Below are 24,685 nucleotides of genomic sequence, written 5' to 3' on the forward strand. Positions count from 1 at the left end.
GGAATGTGGTCATTTGGTTTCATCTAAAACTTCAAATTATAGAAATGAAGCTTGCTGGGTTTAGTAGTGTGCCAAGAAAACTATAATTTAAAAAAATCAAGCATAGACCGTACTTTGGACAGCTTCAAAAACGAAAAAGATGAGAATCATGGAGTGGGAAGGGAAACAAAAAAAAAAAAAAAAGGGCAACTGATGACATCTGAAGATTATTGCAGTAAAGAAAAAAGAGAACCATTTATCCGATTCTAAAAGAACTCAAAGAGAATCAAAGAGAGCGAAGCCTCAGACTGTGACAGCTCTTCTTTTATTCAGCGATGCACTCAATGCAGCAAACAGATGAGCATCTCTCTCACACACTGTACTTGCCAGACTCAGTAAAATTTTAATCTACATCAAAAATAAAAAGGAAAGAAAACGCTTCCTTACAATTCAATTCAAAAGTTTGTCATTAGTCCCAAAGGAAAGTCAAATGCTCGCCTGAAGCGGAAGTTGTTTAGTCATGTAGTACAAAGAAACAGGGAGCTGTCTCTAAATGGGAACATCCTCGCTAACGGTGGAAAAACATATCACTTCTACATTTGTTCCTTGTAATATATAATACATCCTGCCTTTCCCAGAACTGTTTGAGCTTTCAGGTTATATAGGGGTTGCTTTTCTGGGAACTTTCGGTATATTTTCCGTAACTCTTGCGGGGTTATTTTCTTCGGACTTGCAGATTATTTCTTGGGGTTTGAGCTACGTTATGAAATGGCTTGGAACATAATGTCGTTAAAAATCAAAACGTGAGTTTCCAAAATGTTTAGGTTATTTTTCAAGCTGTTCAAGCTTCACTCTCTTGCAACTTGAAGGTTAAACTTGTTGGAGCTTACAGGTTACTTAAAATGTATAAAATTCAGACAGTAGGTCCCAACAATGGCATAAAATAACTTGTAATCTGAAGCCTTTCAGATTACAAGTTCTTAAGGAAAATTTGTAGATTGAAGTTTAAGTAAAATTACAAAGAAGTGCTGGTAATTTACAAGGTCTGTGTGAATTGAGGGAAAATGCCATGAAAGTAATATTTTAATTCAGAAAAAGTAGGCTCTCAATTCTGTTAAAGTACCATTTAATTTTCATAAATGCAAACTCTAAACTCCAGATGCTGTATTAAACTGCCATCTGTTCGGTTGCCGAAAAAGAAACTAAAGCCATGCAAATCTCTCCATTTTTTTAAAGTACTTTTGCTTTTGCAGAAAATAATAATAATAATAATAATAATAATAATAATAATAATAATAATAATAATAGGACTATTTGTCTTCTACCCATCAGACCTTATAAAAAGACAAACTTGCTGGAAGAAGCAGGAAGCAAACAAAGAAAGCAACAGCATGTCTCATTTGTTAGAAGATATTGTCAACCTTGCAATATTCCTCCTTGAATATATGTTTGTGTGATAGGTAATTAAAATATCCCAGGCTTCCTTCGTCGTTCCTTGCATTTTTACTTTATTTATTTATTTATTTATTTATTCATTTTTTGTTTCCTCGGTTTCTTCTGCCACGACGCATTCAACACGTTTCTTGGCACAAAAAGAGCCACGCAGAGTACGAGGCTCTCGCTTCTCAAAGCTGCGTCACGAATCTGTCACTTTTTTTTTCCTCTCCCCTCCCCGATTCTCTGGGTAGCTGTGAGCAAATACTGTCAAGTGACTAAGAAATGTGACAAATCTCTCACCTTTTAGTTGGACCAATTAGCATATAATGCGCCGCGCTGTGAGGAGTCGGGGAAAACTCCAGTGACTTTCTGGTGACAGTGTGGGCAGCTATTCTAGTAAGTGAGACGTGACAAAGCTCTGTGTTTTTCTCTCTATTTCCACAAAAAAAAAAAAATCATATTTATGATTATTGCTGCCAGAGTTAGATGGAGATAATGTGATGTCCCACCTGATGCACTCAAATTAGATGAAGTTTCTGTAAATTTGACATTCATATTGAGAGCAGTGTCAATGCTGCTGTAAATAAAGATTTTTACTGCTCTCTAAGAAAAGAAAGGCGACATTATGTTTGAATCACAATGCAAATGGTCTATAGCATCGTAAATTTGTGGCTAAAGCTAAAGCTACGCATTCTTACAAAAGCCTTCTAACCTTTCCAACCAAACATTTTCTTTTGGCAAAACAGGCTTAAAGTGCGCAAGGTACATCTTGGGTGACCCAGGTGAGGAAGTAGCTCGTATAACGAGCTCAGCAGTTCCACCAGGTGTTTGCTAATTGCTGCTGGCTAGTCTGAAGGAGCAGAGTTGGGGAAGGGAGCCCTGTGAGAAGGACGCTCTGAAGCTTGTAACCCGAAGGCGGCGCTAGATCCAATCGGACATTTTGCACAGCTGAGTGGTTGCCATGGGAGATTCAAGAATGTCTCAGACATGCTGGAAAGGATCAAGCCCAACACACCTGGTGTGTTTCTGATGAGGGAATAACTTTACCACACGAAGTAAAGCTCAGAAAAGTCCATTTTTACACAATACTGTCCCTTTCAAGAATGTTTGCCACTAAATCAGTAACTAGAGCTGAGATATTTTTTTACGTTTTTGTATGTATCAATTTTGTTGTCGCTATAATTATTATGTTTCAATTTCATTCAGTTTAAATCTGTTTTTTACATGTAAAAATAGTTTTTATGTATTTTCTTACATTGCTTAAACTGCTAATAACAGAGCATTTATTTTTAATTTTTTTTTTAGTGTTCATGTTTATCTGTCATCCCCTGACACAATGACTCCCCGGGCGGCGAGCCGACCCACATCAAAAACACCTCTAGTTTAATGTTTTGATATCAATCTGCCTATTTTTTTTTAATTGTTATTCTTTTTTTAAAATTACCTTCCACAGCTACAACTAACTGCTTTCTTTCGAGTTATAACATCTGTGTGTCCTTCTGCCAAATTCATGAGAAATGTGGGAGGAAACAAATGATCACTCAAGCAATTTCCATCTCTGAACAGTTCACTGTTTATGCTTTAACTCAACAAACGAGAGCACCAAACGTGGGAGTATGTGACCTTTTCGCACTATTACATAAAATTAACGGCACATTGCAGCACTGCAGCGATGTCTTAACCTTTGACCGCCCCCTTCCCCAGCTTCTGTTAAACCTTCCTGACCGGCAAGACTGACCACCATCTTTAGGGTTCAACCCGTCTTATCCACCTCCCCTGCAGATTACCAGTTGCCGTCTAATCCTGCGTTGCAGCGGAGGGATTGCGGTCCAATCTAATCCAGCAAATCGTTTGTTTTTTTATGTGTGCTTACTGACACCACTGCAACTCATTTCATGCAAACATCAAACATGCCCACTGGTCTGTCCTGTAGTGTAGCTGCGTGGTCAGCGCTCATCTTCGATGAAGAGTGCCTCAGCTTCCCTCAGTAATTTAAAAGGTGAGCTGGCTCTCGCAGCCGAGGGGACAAAAGCCTTCGGGTTTTCGAAGCTTAGGTATCCAACTGAAACAGCTTCTTTTTTTCCCCTTCTCTACAAATCAATCTGCAGATTTAACAAGTGACTACAAAAAAAAAACAGCTGCCTCTGCTGGGATTAGACATCAAGTAGACAACCACTCATTTGCAGCCCTGTGGAATCCTGACAGAGCGATAAAAATGAAATCTAACAGAGCGGTCCGCCAGCCGAGGCCCAAAGTCCATGTAAACAATTTATCTCTAAAAACTGAAGAGAAAAACTAAAAAAGACATTAGTAGGTGGAATGTGTATGACACATATGGCTTGAAATATTTCAAAAAAGAAAGAAGGAAAAAGAGGCAGGAAGATCATGTTCAAGAATGGCTCATCACACACCGTGGATCCATCATAGTCCATCTATGGTTTTTACTTATGTTGGATTCATTATCTCATATAGCTGTGGTAACTGCAAAAAAACGTCAAACATAGTTGAAAACATTGTCTTCTAGTGTCTGTGGTCTGTAAAGCTGGGATATGTAAGTTTTATATATATAAAAAAAAATGTTTTAACATATTTCATCTTACCATCTGCACAGCCAGCTTATGAGAGCCAGCAGGTTGGGTGTGACTGCATGTTAATTGGACAACAATTTCCACAAAAAAAACATCTTCAGTTGATACCTCAGCATAGAAAACTAATTTTTCAGATAATAACAGTAACAGTAAAAATGTACTTCTGTTGCCAGGAAAATCTTCAAATCTTAACTTCATTGACAACCTGAGGTCCGTTTCTTAAAAGCAGAAATTCCCTGCCGTGGGTCACCACCACCAGTCAGGATTTAGCCCATAAATTGATATTTAGCACATCAATAATTGCAAACTGATGACCGGTCAATACTCCGAATATTGACTCTCTGCATCAACGTAACATTTTCTGGTGAAGGCTTTTAAAACCTTGACATTTTAGTTGTTTTCCAGCATGTCAGAAATGTTTTTTAAAAAGTACTTTGTGATCCAAACTGCTCAGCCTCCACTTGGTCCAATGCCAGAATCATTACGTTTCTTTCTCTCTCCACACAATAAACCTCCCCACATACACACACAAACACACACACATTTTCTGCAAATGGTCCAAACTCCCATGGAGGCTCCATCTGGACAGGAACAGGCTCTTCCTCCGTTCTTCGTCACCCACTTTGCATCTTTCATCCTCCCACCATCCCTCACTTCTCTCTAACGGCTCTGTTATTTAGCGCTCCTTCGGATTCAAGCTCCGGGCTTCGTGTGAGCAACAAAAAGAACAGGAGTTGCCGGATCCGTTTGCCCCGCGAGGCAACGTTGCAAAAATACATAACGCTGTTCGAGGCGGCGTGCGATAAACTGTGTTCATTTGCCAACAATGTTTTAACGGTGCTGCTTCAATCCGCTGAAGGCTGATGCTTAAAACGATCTCTGATGTTCTGAGGGATTCTTATCCATTTGTTTCACTGAGAAATGCATGATTATTGCTAATGGCATTCCTGTGCAGCTGCTTTATGTTATTCTTTTTTATGTTAAAGCTTTTACCCTCTGATATATATTTTTTCTTACCAAAGAATATTCTGCCTGGTTGTTCAGAGTGACATTTGAAAGAGAGAGATATAGAAGCTGTCACATTTTTTTTGGTTTGTTTATTCACTGGAATAATTCAACAAACGTCTAGCTCCAGGAAATATATATAAAAAAACCACAAAACAAGTATCAAATGAACTCCTGCTGGTTAGATCCATGCTATTTTCTTATGTAATTTAACTTTTGTTCTGTTTCTTTGTGTCTGAATTTTATTTTTGGAATATTACCTAAAAGTGCTATCCTTGAGTTATCATAGATAAGATGAAAGCTGTCTTTGAAAAAAACATTCTAACTCTGCTGCTTAAAATGAGTCAGAAGAGTTCAATGGGTTCTTTTTTTTGTCAGATTGTGTTTAACCTGCTGAAGAAACACAGGCCCAAGTGTCCAAGAAAACCTCTGGAAGTGGCCAGTTTTTTTTTTGAAGCAGTTATATATATTTTTTCTTTCTGTTTATGAATAAGTGGCATTCCTGTCAAAAACTCTGCAGTTCCTAAACTTTGTCAACAGGAGGCGATAACTACCTGACGGCTTCAGGAATTCGAATTAGAAGATTTTGAGTGCGGCTAAAGTCACGCTAGGCTAAAATTCTCCCAGAATAGCTTGTTTTTAACATTTCATACCATTTTCTCTCGGCTTTTTATTTGTTTATGCAAGCAGAATCAGAAATAAAGTGAAACGCCTCCATTACTTTCGGTCTTTAGATCAGAGTTAACACAGATACACAATGAACCAAATTTTGGCTCCAAATTCTCCATCTTTTCTCACCCTTCGGCTTCTTGGTTTGCATGTGTACAAGAGGAGCGAATGCATCTTTGACAGCATCTCCATTAATGTGTTTTGTTGGCTTAACTTCTCCTCACCTGGTCTCGGTTTCGCCCGCGTACGTCTGAGAATGAAGCCAGTTTTCTCCTCTGCAGCTCATTGCCGTGCTGCAGCCGACATCCTTTGCCTTTTTCCCTCTGGATTTATGTTTGGACTCTTATTGGATTTTCTGGCCTGCAGGCCCCCGTTCCTTATTAATTCATTTGTTACAGTGTTTGTTCTTTGTTTACCCGGCTCCTGTGAGCTCTCGCTAGTGTCCTTAATTAAACTCAACTCTGACAAATCGCTGCATTTTCCTGTTTAGGTCGTCCTCATTTCCCCGTCTTTAGAACCCTTTTACTATACAGTCCAGACGACAAACGTCCGGATTGAGGCAACATCTTTGCGGCTCCTTGTCTAATCAATGTTATTGGCTTTTGAAAGCCAGAACATGTGGAGCGCGTTTATTTTTCTGTGGTCCTTTGTAGTCATTTACAGCTTCAAATACGTAGAAATATTTTTGGAAGAATGAGAAGATTAATGTTAATGTTTAGTAGACAGTGATGTCAGTTTCTATAAATTGACTCTTTTTTCTGTAACCATTAATCTGCCTCGTAACTATTTCCCCTCCAGTAATCAAGAGCGCTTTGGAGGAGGAAACACCATCGGTATTTTATTTGAGTGTATCAGCAGTCATTAGGAATCATACCTTTAGACAACATCTGTATGTTTTTTGTTGCTTCACTCTTAAACCCACTGCAGCTTATTCTAAGAGAGATGCTCCCTCTATGGCTCTTTCAATTTCCCGGCTGCTAAAAATGACGCTAAAGTACATTCAAACTGCCAGCTGAAAAAACATGCTGTTTTCTTCACGTCCATTCTATCGGCGAATGCGCAATTTGGAGGTGTGTGCGCAATTTCTCTGCTGGGATCAATCTTATACATTTTTTAGTTAATTTTGCACCACAGATACAAAAAGCTTTACAAAAAATGACTATGGTTGCCAGCCTGATTAGCTGATTGAGCTCTATATTTATTCTAAACATTACAGGAATCTTATCAAGAGGAAGAGGACTGTACTTAATGCATCCCTCAGGAAATACCCTGGAAAAAGCATCAATTTTCTGCAAGATCTTAAGGCAGTCTAAAGCCGTTTTCGCACTGCAAGGAACGGAACGGAACGGTTCCACCCGTACTGCAGCCCTGTTGTGTTTGCATGTACACTGAGGGCGGCATCGAAACTGTACCTGACGTCATTATTTTTGAAACTAAACAATGGTTTCGATGCAGCGGCCGAAGCCTTTTCCTCAGAGATGCGGCGGAAAACTTTCTCTTTCCTCGTGGACCGATCTAGCTCATTCTGTATTCGTTCATCAGGGAGTAAGCGGAGAAAAAAAAAAAAACCTCATCATTAGACCAGGTGATTGCACTATATTGAGACGAATCCATTGCTAATTAAAACTAATAATAAAAATATTGAAAAGAGCACTCTTTACAAAATAAAATGCAGTTTAGTGAGAGCCAGCTGTCAACGGAAAATCAAAGTCTGACGCCCAAGGGGCTGGAACCGGTTGAAGTTCTAATGCAAACACGGTCGGCCCTACTTTCAAACCGTACCGTTTCGTTCCTTGCAGTGCGAAAACGGCTTTAGTCTGATCTAGCACTGCAACCTTTCTTTTCCCCACTTCTTGTTTCCCCCAGTGAGGTTTTCGTCCTCAACAGCGTTTTGTCATTCCCGACTAAAGAAGAACTCTTTCATATTTACTGTGATATTTTCATGCGAATCCGTTCTCGACGCTGATGTACCCACTCCCAAATTATCCGCTGCGTTTTGGGAAGGCCATCAATATTTCAGTCTGCCTCGGACAAATGTATTCTCTCACTTGCGGCGCCTCCGCGTTGAATTCCCAATAAAGTTGGAGAATGATGAGAGAACAAAACTGTCATGTGAAGATAAACGAGTGTGAAGCGACGAGCGGTAGAGGGAGAAAAACGAGTGGCTTGTGATAATGTGAGATGGCAGCCGGAAAATTCAGGGAGACAACCGAGTGACGGCAGAGTCGCAGCCTGAAAAGTTCGCTTTCGGGATCTCACACCCATCCAGATTACAAGTCTGAGATGTTTGTAATACGTCGCTGTCATGTTACTGAAACACATCCTGTCACCGCTTTCTCTGTCCCTGCTTTTTAATTAACAGATTATAAAAACACTCACGGAGTGAGGTATCCTTCTCGTTTTGTCCTCTTCTGAGAACAGACCAGAGGCCTGCGAAAGGCTTTTAATGCCATCTGTTCAAAATCGATTTGAGACACAGGGAGGTATTCAGATCCATTCCGCCATTTTTGTACTGAAAGCCTGAGATTATAAACGAGTCCCTTCCCTCTTCCTCTTCACTCTCTCGGTTTTTTTTTTTCGCTCTGCATTTGAGAATGTATGCACACATTCACAACCCACATCTACAGCCTCGTTTTATTACATGAGTAACGGATCCTTCAGCAAGGAGCCGAGCTCTCAGTGAAACTCATCAGCCAGGAATCACGTTTGCTACAATTAGCAGCGATGAATCAGTTCTTTGAGTCACAGTTAACGACGCCAGATGAAATATTAGAAGCAGAGTATTCCATTCTTTTTCGATTGTGAAGTCTTTCTCGCTCTCTCTTTTTAACTCAGGAAATTAGAACTTCATGAGCCTGTAAAGTTTCGGACAATCAATAATTTGAAGCAGATCATAACCTTTCATTTTTCACTGTTTCTTTGTCAAAAAAACAAGACTTTTAAACCTAATAGTTGCACAGTGACACTTGATTATTAACCAATGACTGCTGCGCACTGATGATGTCACATTTGACAGATTGTAGAAATTTCAAAATAAGTGAATCAATAAGCTGTGGGCATTTTGTTAAAATGTACACATTCTGTTGCTTTCTGTTACACGATTACAACTATTTTGATATAATTTTCCTGTTAACACTTTCTAAAAACTCGCCAAACATAGCAGCACTGCCAAGGATACAATAGTGGTTCCTGGACATTAAGTCAACTACAAAACACTTGGTTTTTGTTTTTCCAGCAGCCGTTGTACAGCTAATGCATCAGTAAAACCAGCTCACCAGCTTTGCTTGAGTTGCTGGCTGAGATGCAGTCGAAAAGTTTTTCAAATGGCTTGTTTTCCAGGCGCCATTGAAACATAAACTCAATGACATGAACAGCTGCTTTTTTTAAAGCACTTTGGACGTTTCTAGAAGCAGTAAAGACCTTAAAGAAGTACAAAAACATTTAAAAAGTACATTTTCCCTGAACACAACCCCTTAGGTCGTTACTTGTTTCATCCCTTAGAGAAGATTCTTGGTAATCAGATCAAGTCTTTTCTAGTTCAAAGTGTTGCTCTGTAAAGAATAATAAGGTTCCCTTTGTTTTCTACTCTAGTCCAAAAACCCAATGTTACAAAAACTATGAACATAGCATTTAGGTACATACCTGCCACGACACCAAAGTTTTAAACTTGAGTCTCAGTCATGACTTTTCAGCTGGGTATTGATATATTTTTGACAACTGAAAACCACATCACACACATTTTTACTCTGCCAGTGGGCCAAACCGTCCACAGCCGACCGCATCCTGTCCAGCACCCTTTAGGCATCATCAGAACACTTTTGAACACTTTTAAATAATAAAACAAACACTTTTATGTAGCCCTGGGTTTAAAACACACACACACACACACACACACATTTGTCAGAATTGTGTTGTACTTCTTTTGAAACTTATTACAACGCTTACAGCAAAAGCATGTCTAGAATGATTGGCGCCGGGCTTGGGCGCCTTTTGTTTTCCTCTTATTAGTGACAACAATCGCTTCCTCACACAGCGCCGCCGCGATCCTCAGACTTAAGCCGCAGCAAATGACAGATCACCCCCATGCAGAAAGACGTGAGAGCGGATTATCTCACAAGCTGTCACTTTGAGGTGGGTGCGGATGAGAATTAGAGCATTAGGTTGTGGAGACACATGGGACAGAAACATCACATCTGTGTCGTATAAACACAATCATCTGGCTTTTTACATCAGCTGTATGTGTTGTTTTTGAGTAAACGTGTCTCCAAATTGCATGCTGTTGGGTGAGAAGTTGCTCTCCCCTCAACACTCCCCCCCTCTCCCTCTATCTTGCTTCCATCTTCTCCCCGTTTGTGTTTGGTCTTCTTTGTTTTTTGTCACCTGTTTCTCTCCATCCCTTCTAGCTCCCGGCCCCATATCCATCTACCAAACCTCAGGTCCAGCCTCCTCCCCGCTGCCTCTCTCCCAACATGAATTATTAAAGGTGATCTATACGGGGAGAACAGCGGCAGCTGCCTGAGCTGCAGGAGCCGGCGCAGTCAAAGGCGTCGGGGCTCCTCGGCTCACAGTGGAAGGAAATAAAAAGAAGTGATGGGGAATAAATAACAGGAGAAAGGAGTCGATGAGAGAGGAAATGAAAATGTACCTTTGATGAAGAAAAATACTCATCAGAAACATACCCGGAGTGTCGCTTTGATCCTTGAATCTCCCATAGCAACCGCCGAGCTGTGCGAAACGCTTGGTGGGGCCGAGCCCCACCTTCGAGGACGAAGCTCCTCCCCACCTCAGAGCTGCAGTTTCTGTGCTTCACTCTTAAAGAGCAGCCCTCTCCTGTGAGCCCCTTCAGACTAGCCAGCAGCAATTGGCAAACACCTGGTGGAACTGCGCATCTCCTTATACGAGCTACTTGTTAGTGCGACGCTGATAAAAATGTTGCTAAAGGGTTAATAGAGAAGCCATGTTGCGATGACTTCTTGAGTTTCTTAAAGAGATAAAGCCCCAATTCCAAGGCGCTAAATTACAAAGTCAAATTTCTTTTAAGTTATATTTGATATATGCAGCATTTTACTACAACTGAAGGTAATGTAGTTACATGATTGTGCTATAAAATGGCTAAAATGCAGCTGGAAAAAACATAATTTTGCCTCTTTAATGAAACATCCCAATCTAGTCTTGTAAGTATTTTCCTAACAAAACCAAACGGTCGCTCACTCACCACACAAACAAGCCAGTGTAACTAACCACAAGTTAGTTACAAACCCACAAAGCTCCCTTTGACTTTCGTTCGTCGGCCCCCAGCGTCTCCCTCCGGAGAGCCAGATGTATGATCTTACATTCACTTTGTCTACTTATCCTGGGTTTTGCACAACAAAGTCGCCGAGAGTCGTCCCGCCTGTCGGACAGGAGAGCACGCGCGGCCCAATTAAGTGTCAAATTCTGGGTTGTTTCCAAGCAACCCGCATTCAGCCACAACTGCTGAGAGGGAGACCGGGCTTCAAAGCTTTTGAAGGATGTTTTCGCCGTTTGAATGGGGGCGCTCGGCGAACGCTTCCTGCGTGGGGAGAATAGGAAGAAGGCCGTGAGAATGGGAGAGGATGTGATGAGGGGAAAGAGGCGCCACTTTGCGATATGATTCACCGACAACCTGCAATCAGATCTGAGCTTTCACAAAATGAACCCGTCTGATGTGGAATCCTCGTTTTGGATGATCACAAGAAAGTGTTGCCGGTTAGTGGTTGCTGACCAGAAATTGATGGATTTTCTGAGAAATCTGGTCAATTAGGCAACAGAGAAATAGATTAAATCTGATTTTTTTTTTATTGGCAAAATGAATCAACTCTTATGGCTTTTTATGATAATTCTTCAAATATGTGGAAGCTTAGATACAATAATATAGCCAACTGAATATTTCCTGTTTCAATGTGAGCCATGGCTACACGCTCAGAAACCTTTGGTGAAAATAAACAGCAGATTTACATTTCTTTCCTAATTATTTCAAAGTGAGTGGGACTCCTTTGTGTAAACGCATGTAAGCCCAATTACATCGGAATTAACCCTTTCCCTTCTCTTCTGTGGTGGTTTTTATGCAACCTTATTGCAACGTGTGGTTTGTTTAAAGGGGCAGCATTGTGTAAACTGACTTTTTTTTAGGTTTTCATTATGCTAATGTTATTCCCTCTTCAGAAACATACCTGGAGTGTTGCTTTGATTCGTTGATGCGTTTTTGAGAAATCATTTAATCTCCCATTGCAACCGTTCAGCTGAGCAAAATGCCTGTGTGGAGCCTTGAAGATACATTTTCCAAGTTTCCATAGAGCGGCCCTCCTCCGCAACTCTCTCACTCGGCTCCTTCAGACTAGCCAGCAGCAATTAGCAAACACCTGGTGGAGCTGAGCATCTCCTGACTCGTTATAGGAGCTACTTCTCAGAGCGACGCTGGTAAAAACGTCGCTAAAGGTTTAATAGAGGAGCCATGTTGTGATGTCAAATTTATTTTTACTCATATTTGGTAAGTACAGCAATTTTATAATACCTGAAGGAAACATAGTTACTGTATTGTGCTATTAGATAGCACTATGTGACTGGGAAATGCACAATACTGCCCCTTTAAAGGAACCCAGCATGCATGTGGTCATTGTGACGATGGATGCCTCTCTGTAAAAACGTACTGCAGGACATCGACATGCTGACTGGACGAAGATCAGTCTATGATTAGCCAGTGGATCATTTACACACGTTTTGTTAAGCTGCAAGTCGCCTTGGTGTCGTCTTAAAGCAGCGCTAACAACTTTAGCGGCTAAAAGTAACATTAGGTTTGGTGAGTTTGTTTTGGGAGGTAAAACATTACCTCACATCAAAGATTGCTTGATGTGCACAAATTTTTACATATTTTTAAAATCTGTAATATCACGAAAAAAGAAACAAAATCTATGAAACCACTCTGCCCCAGTGACACAATATTTTTTTATTCAGCAGAGCAAAAACACAATCATTAATAATGCATTACTTGTAATAGATTTACAAGGCTTGATGTTTATTTAGAGCATTTTCTAAAATGAATTGTTCTGTTTGTGTCATTTACGATGTTTAAAAGACCCACAACTTGTTCATGCAAGCTTGAGAAACAGCAATGAAATCCACTAGGATCTGCTGTAACACATAAAAAACAACCAAAAACATCATGTGCAAAATTTAATTAGCAACAGACTATTACATATTATTTTCATCGCCAGAAAAAAATTACAAAATAAAACGATCAAGGTCGTGGAAAAAAATGCCTTAAAGTAGCAGCAGGAGATTTAAACTGATGGTTTGTTATAAAGGAGCTGTCGTTTCAAAAAAGTGATGGAGGGAGACTGTGTTCGGGGTATGAATATTTTATGTAATCTGAGCTTCTTTGGAATATTAATTCAGTAGCCTGTGTGCATATTTCTGTTTGTGGGCACCAGAAAACCCCTCACAGGTGAATTCAAGCCACTTCTTCTCCATTTTCATCCAGGTTTCAAGTGAGGCTCTTTGCATAATGAAGTTATTTGCATAAAAAAAAGATGAAAAGAGGAATTTGAAGCAACAGGAGAGTAACAGAATGGTGTCACATCTCAAAGAGCGTTCAAGGTTTTGGGTTTTGAAACCCAGCCTGGTGTTCTTCTGCAGGGAGTTGGCGTGTTCTCCAGAACATGCGTGGGTTCCCTCTGGGTGTTCTGGCTTCCCCCCAGAGCTCAAAAATATGCATGTTACGTTAATTTGTCTTTCTAAATGCAAGTGTATTCATGTGTGGTCATTTGTCCTGTGATGGACGGCCAACCTGTCCCAGATGAGTCCATCCAGTCACAGGAGACAGAAACCCGTCTCCTGTGACTCTGTAAGAAAAGTGAGACCAACATCTGGGATTACTTCTGGTTTTCTATCAGCTACTTCAAGAAGCAGCATTGTGTGTTTTCCTGCTATTTTATAACACAATCATATAACTATGTCACCTTCAGTCATTATAAAAATGCTGGAAAATGCACAATACACCATTGTGCAGTATAGTGCAAATAATGTCAAATACGACTTAAATGGAATTTGACTTTGCAATTTAACGCCTTGAAATTGGGTCTCTGCCTCTTTAAGAAACTGCTCTTTCTGAAACGCCGCCTTCAGGAAGTCATCACAACATGGCTCCTCTATTAACCCTTTAGCAACGTTTTTAGCAGTTGATGCAATAGTTTCACCAGGTGTTTGCTAATTGCTGCTGGCTAGTCTGGAGGAGCTGAGTGGAATCAAGGCAACTCTCCAGGTATATTTTTTGATGATAAATTATTATAAAATTATGTAAAACTAAAAAAATAATTATTTTCCACAACACTGCCCCTTTAATTATTTTTATGTAGCGTTCAAGCAGTTAGCAGTCATGATCAGTTGTCCTTACAAATTGAAGATGGTGAATGATTTTATCTTCTAACTCGATAATGGGATAAATCTCATTATTTCATTGAGATGCAGTCGTCAAATCAGATGCTAACTTCAGTGTTGTGTTTTCCTCTTTGAAAAGTGGAGGAGTTTACCACATTCATCACGGTTCAACATGTTTCCTACCACAACACTGAGCGGAAAAAAGATTACCATGACCTTTAGAAAGAAATGTAGAGAAAAAAATAAAGCAGGATTTAATTTACAGATGCTATTTAATTTGAATTTGTATGTTTTCTAGCTCAAAATATGCCATTTAAGCCAATTTAATACCCACTAAAGAGGCTTGATAGCACATTATTTAATATAAAACCCATGTGTTTTGTCTCAAAACATGATGATTTGAGAAAATGAGAGAGTTGATTATTACAGATCGATATCATGATAGAGCCTCAACCTCCTCCTGTTCATATTAGCTGACCTGCATTGATCGGAGAGGTGTGACATCAGCGTTTGGCGCCGTTTTTTTTGTGTGTGTGTGTGTGTGTGTGTGTGTGTGCTTGCTTTCCACCTAACTGAGGGTCACGCCGACACAAGTCACCGCGACCCGCCGTTCTCCTCTCTGCTGTTTGCTCTGCAGTGACCACACGATGACAAACAAACAATCGGCCTTCCTGGTGTGGCGCGGATCAAAGTGTAGCTCTGTCACACCGGGGGAATGAAGAGGAGAGAGGTGGACTTGAAGGGAGAGAAATGTAAGTTATTCCTCATTTTTATTAATTATTCGTCTCTGCAGCTTCTCACAGGAGATACTGAAGGCTTGCTCAATAATACATCGATTTTTTTTGTGAACTTTTCTTTGATTGGATGTAAATGACCTTTTCTTTATGACTTATATGAATATGGATGAAAGTCTGCATGCAGAAAAAAAGGTCGCCGCGCCTCGTCTGCTGGGTTTTAGATCCGTCCTCGGGGAACATATTGCAGGAGGACAAGGGAGACGTAAGGAATCGACTGGAAGGACAAAAATGTTACAATAATCCACTTTATTGTGTTGAGTAATCGTTGCAGACCTGAGACTCAAACTTTGAGCTGCTGTTTGGAAGCTAGCAAGCATTTTTTTTAACAAGCACCACCTTAAATTTACCAAATAGCACAAAATGAATCTTTTTCATCAAAAGCCTAACATTTTAAGTTTTTCTGTGGTGTGTGATTTAAAGAATTGTAGAACATAGTTTAATAATTACACCAGTTTCTACTTAGAAAGATACATGTCAATGTCTTAAGAGGGATTAGCAGAAAGGGTCCCTCAATGTCAAACTTCCAAGTTCTGGAATCTGAAGTTTCTCACCAACCCCGACCTCAAAATCCAATATGGCCGCCTTCATACATATCGCTAAAGTGTTTCAAAGTACAAAATTCAGAGGCGCTTGTTTTGCTAGTAGCAGTTAGCTTAGCCATTGAGGGCCTCTAAGCAAATCTAATGGTCTCTGTGTTTGCCTGACATCACGAACTGTTCCTGTCTGTTCCTCAGTTCCTCCAGATCGTTGAATGATGCGTCGCTTTTTGAAATCTTTTAGCCTGTTTCATCTGGTCCAGCAGGTTGAATTCAGCTGATTTTGTTGGCAGTAGTCAAGTCCTGGGCGTGGCTTGAAAGATTTTATCTCAGGAAAATGGGGAAGATATAATTTTATACGTAGAATTGGGGCGGCTCTGATAGCTTTTTGTTTCTTACAAAATGAAGCCATCATTCAGGAACTACATCTTTGTGTTTACCAATACACACTTTTTTCGATTATCTGAACTATTTAAATGCAACAAATAAGTAGAAACAGAACAAATGTGGTTTTTTATACGTCCAACAGTTAAACTTTGGTACAAGTCAAATTGGTTTAATCTTAAATTCGATTCTTAACTTAACACTTTGACTGGCTTCTCATGAGGACTTCCTGGTCTTTTTTTTCTCTTCCTTGCTCTCAGCATGGTGCGTCTAAACCTGAGACAGTCGACTCGCTCCATCTACCTGGGCCTGGCGTGTGTGTCCTTAACTCTCCACCTTCTTCTGGCTTTGTTTTGCCTCTCCGTCCTCCAGTCCGCCTGCGTCCTTCCCACTTCCTCCTCATCCTCCGTTCCAAGGATAGATCCAGTCTCGCACGCCTCCTCCTCCTCTGCTGCCTCAAATAAACAAGCCAACAGCCGCCAACACGGCGTTGGTCACAAGCCCAGAGTCGGTGGCATGTTTGACCACGAAGGGAACGACTCGTTCAGCGAGGATCTGGAGAAGGTGAAGAAACTAATCGGAGTTGGAAAAGTGAGCAAAAAGGAGACGGGTCGCTCCAAGCTGGATGAGCTGTTCAGACATCCTTTATACAACCTGCCACGCCCGAAACTGCAGGAAGACGATTGGCTGCTGAGGCTGAAAACGGATGCAGAGGCGGAGGAGATTGAACAGGAAGAAAAAGCGAATCGAGACTCCGTCACTAGCGACAGCGACTGGTAGGGGAGATTAATCAGAAAAACACAAACCTGAAATCAGCAGCTTAAAAGGTCAAGCTTCTTCACACTGAGCCTTTAATTTCTGAGAGAATTAGATTAGAGACAACATGAGTTCTTATCGGCCAGTGAAAATCATGCTTTACGGACAGAAAAAATTTACCTTTTATGGAAAACGACCAACATCACCATCGTTAAGCTGCTTTAAGTTATGACTTTTTAGTTTTCCAAATGATTTAATAACTTCAAATTGGAACGATATTTTTAAGATGTAATCACACATTGAAAAATCCATGTTAGTTATTATGAGTCTTTGTGCAAATTCTTACAATTTTATATTTTTTTGTTTTGTTTTTAACCCAATCATTTTTGCTTTCTGCCACAAAATCCCACATCAAGCTCCCACGAGAGCCTAACTTGTGATTGCCATTTATTGTAGGATTTTCAATTTTTTTTTTTACCCAAATATCAGTAGTGAAGTAATTAATCTCCTGTGAACAGGAAACTTCAATGTCAAATCTTTTCTAAGTTTCCTTTCAGAAATGCAACAAAAAATGGTCCTGAAGTTGGAACCATAACAAGAAAAAGTCTTCAGCCAAAGAGCAGCAGAGTGCAAATTTTAACTGCTACATGTAAAACAGTGGAAACGGCATTTATAAGCTATTTATTTGCACTCCAGTGGCACAAGACCTCTATTCATGAACATGCATCTCTAGTAAATGAAGGGATGATTTATATATCTTTTTTGGTCAAGTAAAAATCTTGAAAGTCTTAATTTCCACGGTCCAAATGAAATCCAGATACTTTAGGAAATAAAATAGCTAGCAAATAGAGTCTAGGTTTGCAAAACAACCTCAACCTCAAAGAAGTTGAAAACCAAACTTCATTATCCTTGAACTTTACAGTTGTAACATTCGCTGTGTTGATCTGGCACAAAGCCCACACTAAGGTTTATAGGTGCAATGAGAGAAAATGTAGCGTAACTCATTAGCATTACCCAGGCTGGTGAGAGAAAGAACAGCAGCTATTGTGTTTCATAAAGGTGTTTTTACCAACAATTAAAACTATTAAGAGACATTTAAAAAGCCAAGCCATTTTACAAACATTCACATAAGGTGTTAATGTAACCATAGCTTTTATGAAATTCTTTCAGCTGTTGTATTTTCCTTGACCAACAAAGAGCTAAACGGCTCTGCTTCACGCCACTGTACGTACACTGGAACAAGTCTCGCTCTGCAGGGAAAGTGCCAGTGAAGAGGAAGGCTATGATAAGGTCACCTGGACCAGAGATGAGGAGACCCACCCTCCCTGGCTGAGGTTCCACCTGGGCGTCTCTCGCTGGGAGCTGTACGACAGGAAAGACCTCAACCTGGCCCAGCTGACTCATTACTTGGCGACGCAGCGCATCCTGGGGGCCGGTGAGTAAACATGGCGACAGGTGAGAGAGGACAGCGAGCGGAAGTGACACACGAGGAGAAAACGTTGTTGTCGCTTCGGGTTTTATTATGATAAGACAAGCGGACTATCCTGGAGGCAGAAACCAGTATTCCCTGAAGAAGTCAACACTTTATTTTATTTTTTTTTTAAGGAACATATCCACACAGTCACACATAAAAACGCAGAAGATAGAAGAAAATCAAATGGCTTGCCAGCGCAGTGGGACGTACCAGAACAAGCCCAGGAGGGTAAGAGTGTTAAAAAGCAAGCAGCGAGGAGGCGAGTCGGGCGGTAATTGGGTTCCTGGAGGTCAGTGAAGAGCCGACTGCGGCCTCCGACAGAGACCGGAATGTATTATTAAATCCAAACAAGCAAACGGTGCAGAGAAAAACATCACTTCATCATCATAACTTCTCTATTTGTTTGTTGTTGTGCGGTTACAAAACTCATATTTTACTTATTCAACACCACACAGTAATCTTTCACAAATGCTTTCCGCATATACAAGCTTAAAAGTCAGCGTTTAGCTCTGATTGGTGCAGACAGAACATGTAGCTCTCGTCGGAGTAATTAAAGTTCATTACACATGATATATTTAGTTTGCATGTTTCTGCCAGAAAAGATCACAAAAACGCCCCAAAAATGATTTTAAATGTAGAAAACTTTGTACCACTGAGGAACAGTAGCTGCGTTTCCATTACAAATGTGTGCAAAACTTTGTCAATATTCTGCTAATATATTTAAAAACACACAATTTCGCAACTGCAATGTTTCCATTAAATAAGAGACGCATTTGAAATCCCACGTGAATACCGTTTGTTCACGCCATCAATTGTAAAAAAAAAAAAAAAAAAAAAAAGTGCGACTTCCTGTCGCCTTCTTCGTCTTTTCCGCCAGTAGTAAACATCTGGTTGTTGATGACGACTTGTGTGACGCGAAAACAAGTATTCCTAGTTTTGTGAAATACACACATATTGATGCGTTTGAAAACCACCTTGTCCTAGCACAAAAACATTTCAGCAAAAAACGTGAATTTTTAAAATCCAATGAATTTATTTTTACAGTTCCAATTCCCACAATTGTATGGTCAGTGGAGACGCAGCTGGTGAGGTACTTTCTTTTAGCAGTGATAGGAAGTTTCTGATGTTGTCGCTCGTTCAGGAATGGCTTCAATCAAGTAATGGGACAATTGTAACACATTTCCTTGATAGTGTCTGACTGAAGCTCTGATTCACGAACACTTGAACTGACTTTTTCTTCCACTTAACTTTTCATCGATATGCTTGGTTACAGCAACCGGTTTCCTTAGGAACGACTTTTTGTGGCTTAGCCTTCCTGTGGCTGGTGTCACTGAATAACTGTCAAGTCAGCAGTGTTGTTCATTTCTGTATTTGTTTTATTTTTAAATTCAGTTTCAGTCTTATGCCATATCAAAATCTTAAGAATATGAATTAAAAATGTTTTTATCATAAAATCAGCTGAAACAACTGCTTGAACGACATCACTCAGTGTTTAACGAAACCGTATAATGTCTTGACTTTCAGTTTTTCACTTCATTGAACTAAGTTCACTTCTTATTTGACAAACTTATTCGATGAAGACATCCATAGCTTCTCATTGGGAGTCTGCACTGGCGTCAGCACGCTGTAGAATAAATAATGTATAGAGATGTAATGTTGTTATTGATTTTCCAGTGCAGATTAAGCTCATATTTCTGCGACAGGCTTTTTTTCCCTCTCCCTTCAGCGTGACAATCCGATTTTCCATGTTTAACTTCTTAATCACCAAGGTATCTATTTAAATACATTTAAATGAGATTTTGTTTGTGCAACCTGACGAAACCAAACTTGGAGTTCATAAAAACTCAATTTATTCTGAAACCTGAGCATCCGGTTAGTAACTTGATTACAAAAAAGGTGACACGTCCGAATTGTATTTACACTGACGAGCGCATTTTCCGAAGCTTGAAGGAAGCTGATTTGGTCGGTTGGGATTAAAACACCTAAACATGGGGGAAAAAAAAAAAAAAGTAAAAAGAAAAAATTTTAAATGATTTTTAAATCCCTGCAGAGAAAAAAACGGCTTCAGTGCAGCCATATTTTAAAGGCTCCACATTATTAACATGCACTGTTAAATCCTACTGTGTGAATTAAGTCATTGTATCAGTTTGATCAGTTTATCCAAATCAGTCTGCAGTGTGAAAATAGACGGTTGAGCAGCAGCTCAGTTATGTAAAATGCCACCATGTGGACAAACAGACACATTGCGCCTATCAGTTACAACCCAGGCTGTTCTTCCCTCAACAACTCAAATCTCGTCTTTAATGTGCATGGCATGTACTGTGGCACGAAAGCAGGGATGAAAGACAACACCCTCTGTATTTTATCATTTATACGCTACTGTAACCGTTTGATGTTTGTTTTTAGTTCAAAAGAAAGGAGGCACCCAGCTGAAGCTGCTCGTGTCGTTCCCAAACTACGGCCAGGCTCTGCTCAAACCCATGAGGTAAGACACGATGTTCTGACTGAAAACTCGGAGGCTCACACAACCGCAGGTGGTTCATATTTTATTAAAGAAAAAAGCAACACACGTTTGTGTGTGTGTGTGTGCGTGTGTGTGTGTGTGTGTGTGTGCATGTGTGTGTATTTTCGTTACCCACAGACAATCCAGGAACGCTGAGACGGACGTGAACCTGTTTTATTTCTCCGACTTTGAGCGACACAACGCAGAGATCGCCGCCTTCCATCTCGACAGGTACAGATGATCAGTGTAAGAAAAGTTTTAGTTGGAGCCCTCACTGCATTTATTGCCACTGAATGAAAACGAGTGTGCCTTTACTGTTCTATATGAATAATTAAAATCTATGCTAGGAAATAAATGTTTGCTATTTACTCTCAATCCAATCATCGGCAACTCTAAAATGTCATACTATGCAAATGCAATTGAAGCACGCTTTGAATTCGTGTACATATTTAGGAGCTTTTAATTAGTAATACACAACTTCCTTTTGCTCTGGGGATAAAAAAATGACATGTCACTGTGGTCGGTTTCAAAATGGAAAAGGCTGTAGAACATGCAGTTTAGCATAAGTAAAGCAGAGTGATTGTTGGGCTATACGAGTCAGAAAGTAGTTTACAACAGTTACTGTAACAAACGAGACTTTATGTCAGTGTCAGCTGACTGGTCAGCCTCTCTTTTGGAAAATGAGTAACATTACTTACATAAGACAATAAGCAGAATGAGCAGGAACGAGATTTATTTTCACAATAAGAACAGACATCTGAAAGCTAACAGACCTGCGATCAGATCTAAGCAGAAGCCGATGAAATGATTGGAAGAAAGTAGGTTATGCAGCCTGTCAACAAACCCACCAAGGTGTTGAGTGATAGCTCAATGCCACAGACTTTAGCTGTTTTAGTGTTATATATAACTCTGCTTAGGAAAAGACATACACTATTTCTGTTTGTAAGGGATTTGTTTCATGCTATGTAACATTTTCTCAGAGTGCTGGGCTTTAACAGAATCCCCCCGGTGGTCGGTCGACTCATCAACGTCACCACAGAGATCAGAGAGGTCACCACTGACGAGAGGCTCTCCAGGACCTTCTTCACCTCCCCAGGTGTGTGAGGCAACGCTCGCGCACACCTCCGGATCTGCCGGAGTGCAGACGTCTCATGTGTGCTGCTCTTTCATGGCGTCCCAGTCTGCTTTTTCCTGACTTCGCTGCGTCTTTCCACTCGTTTCAGCTGGGAACGTGTGTTTCTACGGTAAGTGCGAGTACTACTGCTCAGCGGAGCACCCGGTATGCGGCCGGCCTCACGCGCTGGAGGTGTCCCTCGCTACCATGCTGCCCGACCTCAGCCTGGCTCCCCGCAGGTCTTGGAGGTCACCGTGGAGACGGTCCTACAGCCGCACAAAGCTGGCACAGTAGGTAGCCTCTTATTTAGCGAAGCAGCAAATACTTTGTTTGAAGTATTTGCTGCTCTTCAACTCTTCCACATCATGTCAAGTTTTGACCCAAAGGAGTGCCTAACTAGGAAGTGTGTGGCTTTCGAAACGTTTCCCAACAAAAATCATAAATGAATGGAGTCCATTTGTTTCTAGTGCTCCTGAGTCAATACATTTTAGAACGAGGTTGGACTGTAATTCCAGCTATGGATCACATACATGTGCTTCTGTTTCACCGTTTTGTACTATTACAAGATAAAGTCCCAATAAAACACATTGAGGCTTGTGGTTTGAACACGACAAAATGTGCAGAAGTTCAAGGTGGATGAATATTTTTGTAAGGAATATCAGTCCCTGCTGCTGACACACCTCACTTCTTGCTTTACTTTAACAGTTATACTGCAAATTCTCTTATACAGATTAACTCTTTTAAAGTTGTTGTATTTTTTTGCATGTGCAAATACACAACATTACTCATCAAAAAGGCAGCATGGCAGAAACATTACCGTTGCCATCCTGTCCCGTCTGCACTACGATCGTCTAAAGTACCATGAATTTACACTGACCTCCAGTGGTGAGAGAGAAAACTGCAAGGACTATTTTTTTTTTTAATGCATTTTTGTCCAGTCCTATCCTGCAACTTTAACATGCAGCCAATCCTGATCCAAATATCTGTAAATGACATCATCATGCTATTAAGTTTTAAAAATGCCTTTTAGCAAGTTGTTCATTTGACTCAGGTGTGTTGGAGCAGAGAAACATCTATACGCTGCAAGATGGTGGTTCTTATAAAAGGTTAATGATGACAGTTTTCTATTATTAAACTGAGGAAGGCATTCAAGAAACATTAAAACCAATAGCTGAAGGACTCTGAGAATACACACGATGTTAAAATCTGTAATTTTATTTATACAGAGTAATTCTACAAACATGGCAACAACAGCAAATTGAGTATTTATGCTCTTGTGTAAATTACACAAATGTGTTAATTGCTGTTTACTTTGTGTCCCCAGCTGGGAAAAGGACGCCGCTTACTGTGACACAGTGAAGAAAACGCCTCCGTACAACCGCGGCACCAGACTAGTGGATCTCATCGACATGGCTGTGCTGGACTTCCTCATGAGTCCGTTCATGTTTTCAACACCAAACATGGAAAAACTATCAACAAAACTCAATTAGAACAATAAAGCATTATTACTGGTTATTTTCTTTGCTAGGCAACATGGACCGACATCACTACGAGACGTTTGAGGAATTTGGCAACGAGACTTTCCTCCTCCACCTGGACAACGGTCGGGCGTGAGTATCGACTTTAAGACAATTTAAAATGATCACCATTGTTTTTTAATGGTTCATTTTATTTGCTATTAAAATGAACCATTTGCCTCTAAAAGCAGTTTTTAATAATTATCTAGGTTTGGGCGACATTCTCAGGACGAGCCGTCTGTTTTAGCTCCTTTGGTGCAGTGTTGCAGGTAAATCCAATTTTTTTTAAAAAAGAGGAAAATTAAAGAATAAAATCTGCAGTGCTGTGAAATGTATTTGGAGAATATTAATCAACAGCTGTATTATTCAAAATCATACCAAAAACTTTTGAGTTATCTGTGATCAGCTACACTTTACTGCCTCTTCTCCGGAATAAAATAGTTACTTCACTAGAACCCGTCTGACAGCAGGAAGTAGGGTAAAAGTAAACCAATGAGAAAGAAGCTGAACTTTTTGGAAGGTGTGGGTAAAACACAGCATAACGAAATTATACTAATTTAAATCATCTCTTTGTATTTAATCAAGTTAAATTTGATGTTGAACCATCTCAGTGTGATAAAAGCAGTGAAAACAACAGAAGTCTGTAAGGGAGCAAATACTGTTCACAACGCTGCATCTTACTGAAAATCTCAGAACTTTAAGTTGATTTTTCTCCACCTTCTGCTCCTTTTCCGTAGAATCCGTCGCTCCACCCTCCTCCGCCTGAGGCTCTTGTCCCGTCCTGACTTTCGTCTGAGTGATGTCATGCGGGAGTCGTTGGCCCAGGATCCGCTCACAGCCGTGGCGCCCCTCCTCTCCGAGCCACACCTGTCTGCTTTGGATCGACGCCTAGCAACCGTTTTGGCGGCCGTTCAGTCTTGCCAGGACAGGAACGAGGATGTCGTTTATAACGATTTGGATGAACACGACGATCAACAGCTTGGGGAAAATCTGTGACAATAAATTATATATTTTCTATATTTAGCATGTGCGTCCCAAATTTTGTCCCAGGTTTTGTCATTTAGCAGGTTGTGTTTCAAACTGTCAGAGAAACTCTCTGAGGTCCTTTTCCTTTGATGCTCTGACGACAACGTCCTTATGGACCCAATTAGTCCTTTAAATATTTTCATAAATAATTAAGAGATAATAATGAAACGACGACTGAACTAAAGACATTCATTTAACAAATTAACAAGAATTCCAAATATTCATAATTTAAGCTCATTTGTTCATTGCCGTCCTCAACTGACAATCCTGTTATGCTCTTTAAAAGTGTTTTTAGCTGAACACACTCACCAGCAACTTTATTAGGGTTGTTTTTCTGTCATGCTAGAGTTCAACAAGATGTTTGAAACATTCTTCAAATGTCTATACGACCTTTAATACCATAGTAAATAAAGCTACTTGCCAGACGTTCTATAAATAAAGCTAGCTCACTTGATACAGTTTGACACAGAATTAGCATGTCACAATCAGTTTTTCTGTTTGTTTTG

The 24,685-nt window shown here is 40.2% G+C and overlaps 1 protein-coding gene across 5 annotated transcripts; it reads left to right on the forward strand.

The window, feature by feature from the left end:
• The first annotated feature begins 5,307 nt into the window (after positions 1–5,307).
• Positions 5,308–24,172, forward strand: LOC103468551 (extracellular serine/threonine protein kinase FAM20C-like). 5 transcript variants are annotated; one of them, XM_081609804.1, is made up of 12 exons: positions 5,309–11,405; positions 14,710–14,824; positions 16,050–16,565; positions 17,802–17,980; positions 20,426–20,504; positions 20,661–20,753; positions 21,503–21,618; positions 21,746–21,926; positions 22,961–23,070; positions 23,165–23,246; positions 23,363–23,422; positions 23,891–24,172. In XM_081609804.1, exons 3-12 carry the CDS (start codon positions 16,051–16,053, stop codon positions 24,147–24,149), a joined length of 1,674 nt encoding a protein of 557 aa, XP_081465930.1. In that variant the 5' UTR covers positions 5,309–11,405; positions 14,710–14,824; position 16,050; the 3' UTR covers positions 24,150–24,172. The 5 variants fall into 5 exon arrangements, with proteins under 5 accessions (XP_017161519.2, XP_081465930.1, XP_008413896.2 ...); XM_081609805.1 differs by lacking the exon at positions 5,309–11,405 and adding an exon at positions 14,983–15,099 and having other exon boundaries at positions 14,736–14,824; XM_017306030.2 differs by having other exon boundaries at positions 5,308–14,824; positions 14,983–16,565.
• The last annotated feature ends 513 nt before the right edge of the window (positions 24,173–24,685 follow it).

Source organism: Poecilia reticulata, chromosome 8, assembly GCF_904066995.2.
Source record: "Poecilia reticulata chromosome 8, P_reticulata-male-v2, whole genome shotgun sequence".
Lineage (NCBI taxonomy): Eukaryota > Metazoa > Chordata > Actinopteri > Cyprinodontiformes > Poeciliidae > Poecilia > Poecilia reticulata.